At 43.5% G+C, this 17392-nt stretch overlaps 1 protein-coding gene across 1 annotated transcript in view; it reads left to right on the forward strand.

Moving 5' to 3' along the window:
• Positions 1–735: 735 nt before the first annotated feature.
• Positions 736–17392, forward strand: part of FAM171B (family with sequence similarity 171 member B) — a gene marked incomplete at its 5' end in the record, with an annotated part of 61107 nt that continues 44450 nt past the window's right edge. Inside the window, one exon of the mRNA XM_080927227.1 lies at positions 736–961. Coding sequence (XP_080783353.1) covers positions 736–961 — 226 coding nt within the window. The remainder of the gene's footprint in view (positions 962–17392) is intronic.

Below are 17392 nucleotides of genomic sequence, written 5' to 3' on the forward strand. Positions count from 1 at the left end.
TAGCCCTTCTGTCCTGGAACTCACTATGTAGAACTGCTTGGCCTCGAACTCACTAATATCTGCCTGCCTCTGCCTCCTGAGTGCTAAAATTAAAGGTGTGAGATGTTAAACAAAACAAAACAAACAAATAAAAAACTTCGAACACATGAAAAGCATTGGTTACAAATAGAGAAGGTGTAATTAGGAATAATTTATGATGAAGAAAAGAAATCCTCATTCAAGCAGAAAAAGTCTGGAGAATATCAGTTTATCTTGTAAGCGGGCCATGGGACGGTAGAGAGTATTCCGTTAAAGGTGCCTGGCTTTTGAACCACCGATGTCTCATTGCTTTAGAAGGTGATCGATGTGCCATTTTTCTACCGCGGGGTTAAGTGGGAGAAATTTTATCCCACTTGGTACATTTTCCTGCTGCCTGGGTAAAGGTTAAGGATCAGAAACTCTTTCCTGCTAGTCTCTAAACTCCTGGGCACCAGCATCACCTTGCGGAGCACTTGCGGGGTAGCCAGCCCCCCCCCCACCCGCCCCGCGCGCCCCTCCCGGCGGTCACGTGGGCGACGATGCGAAAGCCGCTCGCCGTCCTCCTGCCGGCCTGCTCCTCCTCCTCCCGCGGAGGCTGTGCTCCGCAGACGGCGCGAGGGGGAGCGAGCGAGCGGGCGCGGCCGGGTTCCGCAGCCCTGGCGCCCGCCGCCGCCCGCAGCCCCGCAATATGCCTCGGTGGTTCCCTGGCTCTTCGCCATGGCCAGGCTCTGCCGGCGCCTGCCCTGCGCCCTGCTCCTCGGCCTGGCCGCGGTGCTGCTGAAGGCGCGGCTGGTCCCCGCGGCCGCTCGAGCCGAGCTCAGCCGCTCCGACCTCAGCCTCATCCAGCAGCAGCAGCAGAAGCAGCAGGAGCAGAAGCAGCGGGAGGAGGCGGAGGAGGAGAGGCCGGAGGTGCCTGGAGCATCCTCTGCGTCGGCGGTCCCAGGTAGGTCGCAGCCCAGCCCGGCTTTTGCGGGCGATCGCGTCCGGCTCCCCGGGATTCTTCGCCCCGTTCCTGTCTCCGCTCAGCCTATCCTTGCTGGTCCCGATCCCTAGGCGTCTTCCCAGGTTGCGCGTTCGGCCTTTGGCTCTTTGCTCGGTGGGAAATCTTCCCCGCAGAACACTGCAGTGGGCTTCAGAAGGGAGGGAGGGACAAGGTGGGTGCCTGCTTCCACTAATCTTTTTATTTTCCCTCTCTTCTTTCAGCACACACACACACACACACACACACACACACACACACACACACATCCCTTTCGCATTCTCTTTCCTCTCCTAGACACTGAGCTGTCTTGCTATGTACACCAGCGTTTGCACTGTTTCTCCCTGCCTGCTGTATTTAAATTTAGAACCGGGGTGGCGGGGTGGGGGGGAGCAGTGGGTCTCCGTTTCTTTATATTTTTCTTCTTACCCCAGGAAAGGCTTAAGGCGGCTTGCAAAAAGACAGGAAAAAAAAAGCACTTGGTACAATAAGATGAAAGAAAACAGTGAAAGAGTTTGTAGTTGAAGGGAGGGGGAGGGGACAGGTAGCTTGGAGGGATGCGTGGGTAGCAAAGCCAGCCCCTCCCCCTGAGGGGAATCTCCTTGTAGTGGAACTTAAATGAGCCATCTCTTGTGGTAGGAGTGATGAAATGTGGATGCAGTATATATGACCCTCTATTTTCTGTTTACCCTCCCTCAGTTAAAACTCTCCGGTGAGCAAAGACCTGGGCATTTAAAAAGCGTTTACCCAGCTCCCAACCCAGTTAGTTACCTTCTACACTAGATTCCGCCTGGGATTTTGGAAAGAAAGGGGAATAATAATAATAATAATAATAATAATAATAATAATAATAATAATAATAATAATAATAATAATAATAATAATAATAATAATAATAATACCCACCAATTTTCTGGGTATCGGGTTGATATTTCACAAACCCAAGGTAAGTGTTATAACACTGATGTTTTTGTCTTAAAATCTGCCTAGTAACATTATAGAAGATGCTAAAAATGAAATTCTTCGGAGTGGAATCAGCGTCTTAGTTTATCTTGCTTGCTCATCAGAGAGCAGTTCGGAGGCTCGCCAGCTGTGATTCATGACGCAGCCCGGATGATTCAGTTTCTTGGAGTACTGTGAGCATGGGATGAAATCACCGCAGTGCACAGGAGAAAGCGCGTGTTTCTGACACCCCCTTAAACCGATTAACAACACTCAGGTGGTTGCAGTGGAAAGGTTACGCAGTGCATTTGGTTCTTACTCGGTTCCTAGTACCTGAAAGTGTTGGTGCTGTGGAGTGCAGGGGGCTCCGTGAGAGCTGGAGGTTGTGTTTCCATAACAACAGTGATTCCTATCAGTGTGAGAGGATTCTGGGAGAGCGTTGGCGAGTTTCACGGTTGCTGATATTTTTGTCTTACAGGAGTGAGATGGGTTTGGTTACCATGGTATAATGTGTTCTCATGGACAGTTCATAATAAGTGCAGTTTGAAACTTTCTGTATTTGGAATGAAACTTCTTCCTTTCTGTGTTTGTGAGGGATATTGGAAAAGGGATTGGTTACTTGGGAAGCTATCAATGCCTGTTTAGCTGAGGTTAATTGGGGTAAAGGATTTGCCGTTCGCGGTCCACACTGAGGTCTGAAGGATACAAACGCTCTAGCCCCCAGCCCAGTGGCGATGGAGAACAGCTCAGTAGATGGCGGCCAGTTATTGGGATGGTGTGTTACACAGGGATACAGCCCCCACACAGGTGAAGTTAAGATGCCGGTGCACTCACTGTGATCTTTGTTTCTTACAAATGTGACAGGCATTTCTATAAAAACCCCTGGCCCCTATGGAAACCACGATGCCCAAAAGCTTTGTTCATTGGAAATGGGTTCAGTTGCCAGACTTCTGTACTTCCTGCTTTCTCTGTATAGCGTTCAGACGCGGCTGAGGATGCGTTCGGACACCTGACCTACAGCCCTGGCTTATCCCCACCGCAACCCCTCACCTGCCATCCCCCTCACGCCTTTTAAAGTATTCCATTTATTAATTTGTTTTTGTGTCTGCATGTATGGGTGTGGGGGTGTAGGCGCCACAGAACGAATGCCTGGGGAGGTGAGGGACAACTTGCAGGAACTGGTTCTCCTCACACACAGGCCCTGGGTATTGAACTCAGGTCATCGGGCTTGGTGGCAAGCCCTTGATCTGCTGAGCCACGCCACAGGCCCTCCTCACACACACTTTGCTGCACTCACTGCTGCGCTTCTGTCCCTTGGGAGAGCACGATTGTGCTGCATCAGGGAACACTCATAGTTACCATCCCGGAAAGTTCTTCCCTAGAATTTGTATAACGGTAAACGCTATATGAAGCGATTTGTAAGTATAGATGGTAAAGTGTGTGATCTTGACTCCTTCATGTGAGCTAGTTTCGGTGTTTGCTTTAGGCTGTCCACACAGAACCAATTGGTACTGATACTGAGGCAATTCCTAGGCTGTGCTGAGAAGATTCCTAACCTAAGTGTGCTTACGATCCTCTGCTGACCTAGGTCGTATTAACGTATCACACCTTTAAAGACTTGTGGCTGAGCCTGATTTGTCCCCTGCCTCTGTGCGGCATTTCTCGTGCCCTGGGCATGAAATGTGAAAACTGATTTTTTTTTTTTTTTAAATCAGGCAAAATCTCGATAACTAAGACACACTGGGTGATATCTTAGCAAAGATATGACCATCGACCTTTGTCCTTATTCTCCACATTTCGCTCTTCCGAAAATCTCCCTGTGTTGTTGAGAAATAAGAAAGACTTTTAAAAAAAGTATTATGTCAAAAAATCGGGATTTAAAAAGTATGGTTCTACATTCTCACTAACTTATGGAATATTGTCTTTAGACAGTGATCAGAAAGGAAGGCCAGGTTTGGGATCTGTCAGGTTCCTTTGTTCCCTCCAGCATGTGCAGAAGTCCTGCTTTCCCCATCTGCGCCCAGTGCTGGCTGGGAATCGCTACTGCGAGACTAGCAAAGAATTAATTTGGGAGCTGGTGGTAGCTGAAGCAGCCGTATCATATTCACTCTCGTGGCCCGTTAGGTAGGAGACATGTGGAGTGGAGGCAAGGGGAGCGGAGAAAATGAGAGGTGTTAAATTCCCCAGGAAAGCACAAAGGGTCCTGAGAAGCATAATTTTCATGGTCTGAAAAACTTTAATCATGTATTTTGGTGATATATATATTTTGGAAAATTATACACACACACACACACACACACACACACACACACATCAGACAGCATGATACATTGTACCAGCCACTTAGTTTCAAAATTCTGCCAATATTGCTTCACCAACACATTTCACCATTCCTAATACATGGATCTTCCTTTTCAGTTCTTTTTTTTTGTGGTGACAGGTAAAGATATGCAAATGGACACGTTACCATGGACACGTTACCGCACTCTTTTCATAGATAGGTATTTGCATCTAACCAGTGGACATGCAGTGTCTACATCACGGTGGGACGTTCTCCATCGCCTCCTTCCTGAGCTGTCCCCGTTCTTCACCCAGAGTTCTGCGCTGCCTTCATGGTTTTACAGAACTCCAGGTACAGATCACCTGCCGCTTCACCTTTTGTGTTTAGCTCCTGTCACTTTGGGATGTTCTTTATTGACTTCGTCAATTTTCCAGAACCTTAGTGTTTACTTCTCTTTATTGAGGAGTAGTATTCCATTTTGGGAATTGAGAGTTTGGCTCGTTGCTTCTTTTGTTATAATGATTTAGTCTAGACTGAAGCTGCTATATCCTGTAGTCTTCAGATGAGCGTGTTTTCTATGTATCGTCCGTAAACGCCTAGGACTGGAATTGCTGGGTCAGTTCTTTGGTATTTAGATATTACCCACTATTCTGTGTGGCTGGGGACTATCTCACTTAATCTAACGATTAGTTAAATTGCAGAATTAGTCACACTGTTTCTTAACTTGACTTGAAATTGTATTTGTGTGAAGAGCATACAGCACCTGCCTAACGTGCTCTGATGTTCTGACACACATAATGAAGTCGTTAACTCTAGTCAAGGGAGTTATGCCTTCACCTTGTAGTTACTAACATGTGCTCTTAGCAAGCATATGATGCAACATTGTAACCCTCTTCCCATCTGCTACACTTGGTTTGCTTTGTCCCCACTGGTCATCATTTGCCCTCCTACTTAGATCTGCCATCTGTGAAAACGTGTCTGTTTTACTTTCTGTAATCCAGGGATCTGAAAACTCAGTAGGAAAAAGTAAGATCAGAGATGGTTTCATTTAGAAGCACCCGTTCTGTAAAGGCTAGATTCCCAGACGGGTAATTCTGATTTCCTTCCAGGATTTTAATAACCAAAGGAACATTTAGTGGATGCTGATTACAGGTTGAGAAACACATGTCATTGTGTTGAGTTGGAGTCCAGTTGGTTTTGTGGTGGATTTTTTTTTTTTTTTTTTGCAATGTTCTTTACATGACTCATCAGAAACTGTACAAATATTTTTTTGTTCTGAAACAAAACTCTTCCCTCAAGAATATAAATATTGAACTTGATCCTCTTTCAAAGTTCTGTCTCTCTGGGTCAGCCACAGTACGATTGTTGTTCATTTGCTTGGCCTAGCGTGCTGTTTAGTTTTCTTCTATCCAAATTGCCTTAGCTAGAAAATGATCACAGTATTTTTCATCCACAAGTGATAGTACATGTATTTGGGAACACTTACTTAAGAGATTCTAAAGCTACAAAAGCTCTGCATTTAAGTGTCTGAATGAAACATAAACTAGGCACACAGCTGCTGTTTGGGGCTGGCTGGTGAAGATGAACACTGTTAATCCCAGTTGGAAGCAAAGGCAGAAGGATCTCTGTGAGTTTGAGGCCAGCCTGGTCTACAAAGGGCTACACAGGGGGACCTTGTTTCAGAAGCCTAGAACTGAAACCAAAACAAAACAAAAGATTCCACACTGGGATGCCTTTTGAATTGGCTTTAGAGAACATATCGTCTATATGTCCAAGGCAAAAGATCTCTGTGCAAATTAAATGCTTTTTATGGCTGTCCATATTATTATTGGGCTACATTCTTAAGTTTGCTTGATGGTGCTTGAGAATATAAGCACATTCACTCGCGCATAAAGCGGGTGAAGGATTCCCAATGCTTTTGCTGGAGGGCAGTAAATGCTGAGAAGTGGCAGTCACCTTCTGTCATTTCCAGCACATCAAACTCGCCACAGTACCTAATGAACCAAAGCTGGCCTCTGGCCTCAGTAACACATGATGCCTCTCACCATCTTGAGTCCCTGAAGCCAGTACTCTATGTTAAGGTTTTACATTTTACACAGATCTGAAATAAATTTTATTTATAAATGACATTTCAGTTTCTTTTTAGCATGCCGACCTCCACTCCCCACAGTCAATTTCTGTGTTTTACCATCCTTGAGGGAATCATTTAAAATTAAAATAAAAGTTTGTCAGTAGCAAGGTCTATTGTACTACAGTTTTAGACTTCAGTAAAAAATGTTTATAAATTACATATTTTATTTACTTTATTTTTTCTTTTTAAAAATTGTATCTCTTTATGTAGCTCAGGCTGGCTTTGGATGTATGATTTTTCTTTTTCAGTCTCTCGAGTGCTGGGATTATAGGCATGCACCACTACCCATGGCTTAATAGATATATTTTAAATTCATTTGTCTGGCTGAAATTTAGAGTGCTTACTAGGCCAATTCAATTATCATTCCTGTCTGTGGACCAAAAAGCTAGTGATCACTTGGCCAGCTGGGAGCCTTTAGACATGTAGACTGTATATAGTGTATAGGCTTCATCCTAGGGCTCAGCGTATGAAGGCCTGGCTTATACCTGAGGCACCTGCTCTAGGTGAAACATGAAGTAGTCCATGGTTCAGCCTTTCATGGCACTATTCCAGCAGACAGATCTGTTCCTGCGCTTGTTTGTCCTTCTGTTTTGTAATTAGAAAGATGACAGCAACAAGTCAGAGGGTAAACAGACTGCCGATTATTAATTAGATACAATAGATTATTACATAACAAGGCATAATAGACTATTAAGGAGATATATTAGAAAATTTATTTTCCCTACTGTGCTGATTGTACTCAGAAGTCAACCAGAGAACGCAGATACGCTGGATGTTGTGACGCACGCTACTTCTGCCTGCTCCCTTGTTTCTTGGGAAACAATCCAAATTAACTTATCTGAATGTGGCTCAGTGTGGTTAGATGGGTTATTTCTCCTCAAAATAATAAACAAATGCTCCGTTTTCGTCACATTTGCACCAATAGGATTGGTTTGTGACTGTCTGGGTGACCAAGGCAGGGTTGGCAGGGTAACCAAATGAGTGCCCGTTTACTGTAACCGTGAAATAGACACCAAGTAAAAGAAAGGCACCAAATATGATTTAAGTGCATTCAGCCACTTAAATAAGCAAAACACACTGGATATGGGTTAACGGTAAAGCACATGCCGTGAAATAAAAATATGGCTAATTAAATATGTCCCCGAAGTAAAAAATATGTTTATTTAGATGAATGTGTGTCTCCAAGGTTATAATGCAGTTAAAGACAACTTTGCCCCCTAAATTAAGTACTACTCAAATTATATTTTATCCTCTGCTTTTAACATTTTTTTAAAAAAAATTAGTTAATTTGTTTGTTGAGACATGGCTGTGTAGCCCTGGCTGTCCTGAGACTCACTCTGTAGAGCAGGCTGGCCTCGACCTCCTAACTGTTAGAATGAAAGGCATTGTCATTTTGCCTGGTCCTCTGTGTTTTGTTTGTTTTCTGACAGGGTCTCACTACGTAGACCTTTCTAGCCTGGAACTGGATGGTCTCAAATGCAGTCATCTTCTTCAGCCTTCTCAGTGCTGGGATTAAAGGCTTGTACTACTATACCTGGCCCCAAATTATATTTTATAATATATTTGTGCTGTTGGATTCTGGAAGTTTAGCAGAAAAGCTAAGCTAAGGTTTATTTAACTTTCTCTTCCCACTGACTTCCTCTTCCCTCCCTTACTGTTCCTTCCTTCTTTCATTTGTGTTACAAAGGATTGAGCCTTCTAGTCCAGTGCATCAACTATACTAGCCTTTAGTTTAGTTAGAGATAGGCTACTACTAAGTCGTGGTGGCTGGTCCTGACCTTGTAACCTTCCTGTTTTAGCCTCCCCAGTAGCTGGGATTATGGGAATAAACTAGTATGTCTGGCTCAGCGTTTCTTTGTATTAATTGGTGTTCTGCTTTTGTTATAATTGCATGTGAGAAAACTACAGTAATGTATGAGATAAATAATCTTTAAAAATGTGTTTTACAGTGAAGCAATATAAAGAATTAAAAATACATAACTAAAAGAATCCAGGATGTTTCTGCTGTCACTTATACCTGGGTCTGGATCTTAGAAGTGTTCTGAGAATCAGGGTCTCCGGGACTAGACTGGAGATATCTTAAGAGATTTTTCTGGAGACGTTTGAAAAGTGAATAATATGAACTGAGATGGGTCCCTTGGAGAAATTGTATCACCTGGTGCTTACCACAGCCAATAAAACAATAAAAATAATTAGTGATAATCTAATCTAATTCTGAGCAAAGATGAGAAAGTGAGCTTTTGCTGTAATTTGAAACACTCATTAACACCTGGTTCCGATTTATGAATCGAAATAATGTGGGTTTTAAAATTGTTTCAATACTAAAGCATTTCATGCAGTCTTGTGACTTAAGAACCTTATCCAGTGAGGGATGTAAACTGATGTAGGAGGTGAACACAGAGAAGTCATAGAGCGGTCATCCAATGCATTGTGACCTTTCTGTGACTTAGGTGGCCCCAAGTAGAAAAGCACTCTCCACGATAGATCTTTTTTCTTCCTTGTGTATGGGAAGAATTCAGAGCCCCCCCTTTTTTTTATTGGATATTTTATTTATTTACATTTCAGATGTTATCCCCTTTCCCGGTTTTCCCTCTAGAACCCCCCTATTCTGTCCTCCCTCCCCCTGCTTCTATGAGGTGCTCCCCCACCCACCCACCCACCCACCCACTCCCACCTCCCCCACCCTGGCATCCCCTACACTGGGGCATCAAGCCTTCCCAGGACCAAACGCCTCTCCTCCCATTGATGTCTGACAAGGCCATCCTCTGCTGCATATGCGGCTGGAGCCATGGGTCCTTCCATGTGTGCTCCATGTGGTTGGTAGTTGAGTCTCTGGGAGCTCTTGGGGGTCTGGTTGGTTGGTATTGCTCTTCCTATGGGTTGCAAATGTCTTCAGCTCCTTCAGTCCTTTCTCTAACTCCTCCATTGGGGACCCTGTGCTCAGTCCAATGGTTGGCTGTGAGCATCAGCCTCTGTATTTGTCGTGCTCTGGCAGAGCCTCTCAGGAGGCAGCTATGTCAGGCTCCTGTCAGCAGGCACCTCTTGGCATCTGCTGAGATTACACCTCTGTGTGACTTGCCCTCGGTTTTGGTTTGTTTTGCTTCTGCACCTCTTTATCATGCAGAGGGTCTAGGGATCTGTCAGGAGGAATGGAAGGCTCAGAGATAATCAGTTGTCTAGTGTTCAATAACTGAGAATTTCTAGGACATTCCCAGTACTCCACAGGTTAAGAACCACTGATCTGGCATCAGTGGGAGGAGGCCCTTGGTTCTGTGGAGGTCTGATGCCCCGCATAGGGGGATGCTTGGAGCAGTGAGATGCTTGGAGCAGTGAGGCGGGAGTGGGAGGAGCACCTTCACAGAGGCAGAGGGAAGGGAGGGTTGTGGAAGGGAAACCTGGAAGGGGGATATTATTTGAAATGTAAGTTAATAAAAATGATAAATATAATAATAATATTAATATTAATGATAATTCCTGCCCTGGGTAGTTAACCATTTCTAAAAGGTCTCATTGGAAAAAGAACAAAGACATTATTTAGACGCAAATGATATTTTATGTTTTCTCAACATGTGAATTTTTCTATTAATTTTGCAGAAGTGTTGGGTCCAATGTGAATTCCTGACAGAAAAGTGAGCAGTTCCCCAGAAGCCTTCAGAACAGCAGCTTCTTAGGACATGGCCCTGTGGTCAGCTCTTTCAGTGTTGGTTTTCCAATTCTGTTTATACAATGGCTGCCAATATATGACGCCCCTTTGATATATCCTGACACTGGATCGGTTCATGTGCAGATTCTGTTCTGCACTAAGTTGTTAAAGTCACCTTATACCTCCGAACCTGTCACTCTGGCAGCAGCTAAAACTCTGTCACAGAACAGTCACTGAGACTGCGCCAGTGACCCTAACATAGGTTGTGGCGGTGGCTTGGTCTTCGGGTTCTGATAGACCTGAGTCTAAGCCTCAAACAGTTCCGGCAAATAATGGCTAATTCCAGCCATTAGACATTCCAAAAGAAGGCTTTTGTGAAACTTAATACTTAGTGTATTAAGCTTTGGGCTTTAAACAGTTTGCAGGTCAAAGTAGTGACTTCACTGCACAAAGATTTAAATCTGCTATTTAACCAGCACTTTTTGCTGCAAGCCGTGCGCCAGATTTTTGAACTAACACCATGTTTAAATTCAGCGGAGCATATTTTTCTTACTTTTTAAATTCACGCCTTTTCTGCTCTCAGGAATAACTAATGGATATGGAAAAGCTAATGCTGTGAAGAGCGCCAGGCTCCGGGAAGGCTGCCTCTGTTCTGACAACTACTCTATCTTACAGATATTATTCTTGCGTTTGAAAGCCCAGATAGGGAAATGGGAAGACAAACAATAGTGTGCGTTGAGACCCCATCAAACCGCAGCATCAGAGGATGTGGGGGCAGACATGAAGGTTGTGAGGACAGACCTGTCCCTTGGAGAACCCTCACTGTGACCATCTCACTTCCTGTGACTCCTGTATGTAAGGGCTCCTGCCGGGATGCTTACAAATGCTTAAACATCCTTAATCCTTATGTGCCAAGATTGCCCGAGCTATTCATATGGGGATATAACAAGCATTTCTGCTTTGCGTCTAAGGCTGGAGTTTAGGTTTCCTACCACATCACACATATCAACATCTCCCTCAGACTTCTTAAAAACAAAACAAAACAAACACAGTGTGGAAGCTGGCTTGGAGGCACACATCTGTAAGTACAGCATTGGAAAGTGGAGGAAGGAAGAAGACGAGTTTGAGGATAGCCTGGGCTACATTAAGTCCCAAAAACAAACTGAAAAAAATCCCAGCCAACCAATCAACCAACCAACCAACCAACCAATCAACCAACCAACCAACCAACCAACCAACCAACCAACCAACCAACCAACCAACCACCTGTCCAGCCCCCCAACCCAAGATCAAACACAAAGCCTTCATCTACTTTACGCTGAGCTCCATGCCCAGCCCTACATGATTTTATTTTGAAACAAACTTACTGAGTTGCTACTGTTTGCCAAATACCATGCATGATACCCGTACACTTGCTTGTCTCGCGGCTATGACAAAGTCCATGACAGAAACACTAGAAGGATGGAAGAGCTTGTTCTGGTCCCCAGTTCCTGGTGACAAGACTTTGCATGCAGCATACATAGCCTGTTCACACTTCTTCACACCAGGAAGCAGAGAGGATGGGCTAGGAGCAGGGTGAACCTCAGATGAGAAAAATCGAGGTTCTCCTTTCCAAAATGACCCTTGCTTGCGTCAAGTTGACCTAAAACTAGCCAGCACACTAACATGGCAGAAATCCTTCTCTGCTGATCAAAGCTTGGGACTGTCACAGCCTTGATCACGTGCTGTGTTCTTAGCATCTGTCCTCTGCATAAACTAACAGAATCAGGGAGTGTCTTGGTGTCTGTGAACGCCACCCTCCCTCCCTCCCTGTCTTGTACCAGCCTGCTGCCCCTCATAAGAACACCCCACTTGCTTTCTTTCCCTGTCAGCAGCCCTAGACTCATTGCTTATTACTGTTATGATATCTGAATGGAAATTTCTACAAAACACAGTTTTCTGCATAGAAATGCCTCTTCCTGCTGAATGAGGAAGCTCTTGAGACCCACAGTGCATCAGGAATGTTACTCATGACATTTGTTTGGTTTCAGGTTAAGTTATAGATGTGTTCACACAAGAGGCCACATAGCTCAAATGTCTAGTGCTGAATGTATTGGTACATTTTATTCAGTTATTTAAGAATACCTGGGGCCTGGGTGTGAAAACATGACAAATGAGCTCAGTTACTATAAGCTTCAGGATTTAGAAAAGAAGAGAAAGGTTGTATGGTTTTTCATTTAGCACTTAAGGCTCCCGGTAAAGCAGTCTCTGCATTTAGAAAAAGTCCATTAAGTTCTGTAAATCTTCCAGGCTGGGAGAGCTGAGACATGAGGCAAGGGGCTTTCTGGGGAAAACACATGGGCAGATTATGGCTGTTCTCCCTCGGGCTGGGGCCCAGGAGTCTCAGGGTACACATACTACTGTTGTCTTTCCGGGTTCTCAGGAGCTAAGGGGAAGGTTATACTACATCACCCCAGTGAAAGGGAGAACTGTTATTGATGGCCACGATCTGGTTATTAATCTGTGCAGTGAAGAGACATTGTTCTAACCCCATCAGACCTCCATTTCTACTGTTCTATCAATCACTCCACCCAGAACCAGAAGTCATTAAGGGGCTGGGATTCTCCCCTGCTTTTAGTATATATAGTTCCAGTGTGTGTGTGTATATGTGTGTGTATGTGTGTGTATGTATATGTGTGTATGTGTGTATATGTGTCTGTATATGTGTGTGTATGTATGTGTGTATATGTGTATGTGTGTGTATATGTGTGTGTATGTATATATGTGTATATGTGTATGTTTGTATGTGTATGTATATGTATGTGTGTATATGTGTGTATGTGTTTATATGTGTGTGTATATGTATGTATGTGTGTATATGTATGTGTGTGTGTGTGTGTGTGTGTGTGTGTGTGCTCCTGCTATTTTATTTGCTCAGTCATTACCCCCAGCCCATCTGTTCCATCTGTTTGGACTCTGGTAATAATATACTGGGTCTCGTTATGTCCCTGTCTTCCAATTCAAGCAACCTTGTGCCATCCATATTCCTGAGTTTTTTAAAATAAAGAATATAATTTCTAACATGAGAATAAAATTTCACCGTGTTGCTACTTTGTTAGAGGTTCCCATTATCCCTCTACTTGCCTTCACAACCACTGTTTATAATAAATACTTGCAAATATGAGTGATGGATATTCACATACACTATTGAGATAGAGCACATGATAAAATGTCACCAAATTTACTTCTCTCTTACCGACTGTCCTTACACACACAGCGAGGTACACACACAGACACACACACACACATAGACACACAGAACCACACACACACACACAGACACACACACATAGACACACACAGAGACACACACAGACACACACACACACATACACACACACTACACGATGCATGCACACACATGCACTTGCTCTGCTCTGCATCCGAAAATATTTAGCTTCTCTCTCTTAATATCTAGTTACCTTTCAGGTCAGTCAGTTTTGAAACGCAGCAAGTATTATAGACTTTGGAAAAGGATGATGTAAAAGTCAGTGAAAAAGAAAACAGAACAAAGGAATAGGTGAGCCTCACTGGTTGTGTGTGTGCGGTGGATTCTTACATTTCTCTTTGATGTCGCACTGGCACACACAGTACGTGTGTACCTGCGTGCCCACCCGTGTGGTGACACAGGCTCTTTAAGGCAGTGTTGCGGCTGGATGACTCTCTGCCTTGCTTCCTGTTTGTGGAACTTTCATGGTGGATGTATGTAAATTTGCACTGTTGTTTCTTTCCCACCTTCTGTATATGTTATCCCCATCCTTCCTTGTTTGTGACAGAGGCGGTGATTTCAGTCTTGGTCTTTTCTGTGAGCAGAAAGGAAGAAGGTCAGATACAGAAGTAGATATCTTGTATCAATTAAGGTTTGGTTAGATGACTTCCATTCTGTGGTTTGCTTTTTTAAATCACCATCTTGGATTCCCCACGAGGATGAACTCCCACGTTTGTTTGCACCTGCAAATGTCACGGACATTGGTATGGCTGTTGGCTAAAAAGTTTAAAACTATTTCTGTGTGATTCCCCACGTGGTCTTAATGCCGGACAGATTACAAATCTGTTGATGTTTTCTTCCTTTCAGCCCTATCCCGCCTCTTTCTCCTTCCTGACCCCAGCAGCAGCCCACCCAGTCCTGCCTCCATCACATTTGCTGACTCACAATTAACTCTCAACAAATCACACAAAGAGCTTCTACTGGACGAGCCTGTATCTGGTGATAAGTTGTTTAAACTAGTCTCTCTTCCCAGAGTTCTATTATTCTTCCTCTGAAGCTTGTGAGTTTCTTTAGATTGTAAACATATTTATTTACCGGTTTTATATCCCACAATGTCTAATGTTAGGTGGCTGAGAAATATGCTGAATGGGATTTATTAATAATTGTTCTGTCTGCTCGTTAGTGTGGGGCTCTGGACTGTATCTCCTTGGTCTTCTGCTACATGAGAAGCACTTCAATGACTCCAAAATGCTTTTAAATTAATAGGGTTTCATTCCAGTTTTACGAGATTAGGGCAAATTTTGACGATATTATGGTGAACTGGGGGTTGATGAGTTCACTGGTACTGTGATAAGCTTTGAGATTGAGAACTTTCAATTTCATTGATGAGTATTTCCAAGTACCATTGCCAAGCTAAGAACCCTTGAGGAAGGTTCTTTCCCTGTTCTCCTTCCTTCCTCCCTCTCTCCAACTCTATCCCTCCTCCTTCCCTCCCTGCCCCCTTCTCTGCCTCTCTCCCTCCTCCTTCCCTCCCTGCCTCCTTCTCTGCCTCTCTCCCTCCTCCTTCCCTCCCTGCCTCCTTCTCTCCCTCCCCCTCCTTCTCTCCCTCCCTCCCTCCCTCTCTCCTCCCACTCTCCCCCTCCTTCCCTCTCTCCCTGCCCCTCCTTTCTTTCTTTTTTAAAATTCCTATTATCACTTACTTTGTCACCTTTTGGTCCAGGCTATGACCTCATGCCTCCTCCCTCCTGCTTCTTCCTTTTTCTCGCCTCCACCTTCCCTCCCTCTACAGGATTAATTTAGATGTCCTTATGATTCTTCTAAACAGAAATCTTTGCATTTTCCTCCACCTCTTCTTAAAATACTGCTCAAGAGCCTCAGACTCATGTGACACATGTCTAAATCTACACTGCATATTACGACACTAATTCATCCTCACTAACCACCAGTTGCCAGGTTTACACTTTGTGTGTCTCAAGAGTGTAACAAGGTTATGCTTTGAATGCTTTATAAAACAGAGTAGCTCACTCTGCACCACTGCAGGGCTTTAAGGTTAGATAGGGATGAAAAGGGTAGGTGTGAGCTCTTAAGAACTTTGAGCACCAGAAGACGTGAGCGCTCACTCAGCGTGGGGTGTGAGGAGGCTGGGCTCCACCAAGGTGAGCACCAACCTCAGGCTCTGCACACTTGCACAAGCACCTGTGTTTGATGGGCGTGTCTGAGAAACTGTTCGGGAGTATGCGATTTGGTGGTGGAGCATGCATGTTGGTGCGGAGACAGGCACAGGGAATTCACATTCCTTTTTTGGGGGATCCACATTCTTATGGTATCTTGTTTTTAAGTGAATTACAAGTGAAGAGCTAGAGATGTGGATGGTCACAGCTACTCCTAGGCCTCAATGGACACTCACCAGTAATTACTACTATATTTTGTTTTTTGTTTGTTTTTTTTTTTTTTTTAGGGGGGGAGTTGAGAGTTCATGCAGTAGCCCAGGCTGACCCTTCCCCCTTCTTTGGGAGTGTGGGAATGAACCCTCATGCTCCCACTACACATACTAAGGATGGTGTTTAGGAAGTTAAATATTGTAGACATATGACAGTCTTATCTTACCAATTTTTATTCTATAACATTCTGTTGGCAATGGTTGAGTGAACTGAAAAGGAAATGTCTTATGTGATACTAAAATTTTTTTTTTGTGGTTTTATTTTTCCATTCTGGAAGTACATGTATGTTTCTGTTACAGAGTGTTGTCATTTTATAAAATAAAATTATTTCTGTTTTTCCTAAGAAAAAACAAACAAACCCCAAAACTAGAAACAGCATTGTCTTTGAAACATTACCTACAGCAGGCAGGGAAAGATATTTGAAAAGCAAAACATTAGTGAGGGGTTCTGTTTTAGTGAGGGAAACTGAGAGCCTGTTTTCCAGTATCCCATTGATTCCTTTTGTTTTGCTGAGAGGATAAATTGGCTTGTAAGAAAAGACTGAGTCAAACAATAGTAGCTTCTGTCTTTTTTTTTTTTTTTTTTCTGTTCAGGAAATCATAGCTTGAGCTACGCATACAAATTCTCCGCATACAAATAAGCTAATTAAAGCTGCCTTGGCCCTTTGGAAAACTTACTGAAAAAGATGGTGTTTGAAATAAGAAAACCAGGGTTCTACAGCCTTTCGTCTCTCTGGATTTGGCATTGTTGGGGAGGTTTCATTTGTCCACTAAAATGTGTGTCGTGATGCACTGTCTTTAGAAGGAAATTTTGCTGGAAAGCAGATGAATTTTTTTTTCCCGTCCAATACTTAACCTCAAAGGAGTAGTAAATTATGTTTCTCTCTAGTAATGCAGTCAGTGCTCAGCAACAGAGAAGGGCATTAGCATCCTAATGGAGGCAGCTGATTGATTTCTATATTGATTACATGAAGAATGCTGTGGTCGATAAAATTTAGGGCTGATTTAATCCTAAAATTGGTATGGCAAGTACATCTAAATAATTTTAAAATTATCATTTTTTTAACAAAATTCACAAGCAAAGCAACATGCTTAGGCACTTTCTTTGAAATGAAAGATAATGTATTAAAAGAGTTCAGAAATTACTTACCATTTAGTCTATGTCTGTGAATAGGCAGCAAAAGAAGGCCATGGGTTATTATAGCCATGTAGGGTTTGTTTATTAAACATTATTCTTTTTTTAAAAAAAATTTACTTATTTGTATGAGTATGCTGTAGCAGTCTTCAGACACACCAGAAGAGGGCATTGGATCCCATTACATAGGGTGTGAGCCACCATGTGGTTGCTGGGAATTGAACTCAGAACCTCTGGAAGAGCAGTCAGTGCTCTAACCACTGAGCCATCTCTCCAGCCCCCTAAACGTTGCTCTTTATGATACGTGTTACCAAATTAAAGGAACACACCTAGTATAAGTTTAAAAGTTGGCAGGACAAAACTAAACAGGGGCATCAGTGTTTAGGAATAGTTTTTGGTTGGTTTCGGTCACGAGTGAGGTTAAATGACTAAGCTATGTTTTGTGTCTTTTGAGTACCTTCACCATCGTAACTGGCTGTTCTACTGCTTTCTTTAAAATGCTTTAATTTAACTGTGACGGATTTCAGACCTGTAATCCGAACAGAACGGACACTCTTGTGGTCACTACTGAGATCC

Source organism: Micromys minutus (assembly GCF_963924665.1).
Source record: "Micromys minutus genome assembly, chromosome: 13".
NCBI classification, from domain to species: domain Eukaryota; kingdom Metazoa; phylum Chordata; class Mammalia; order Rodentia; family Muridae; genus Micromys; species Micromys minutus.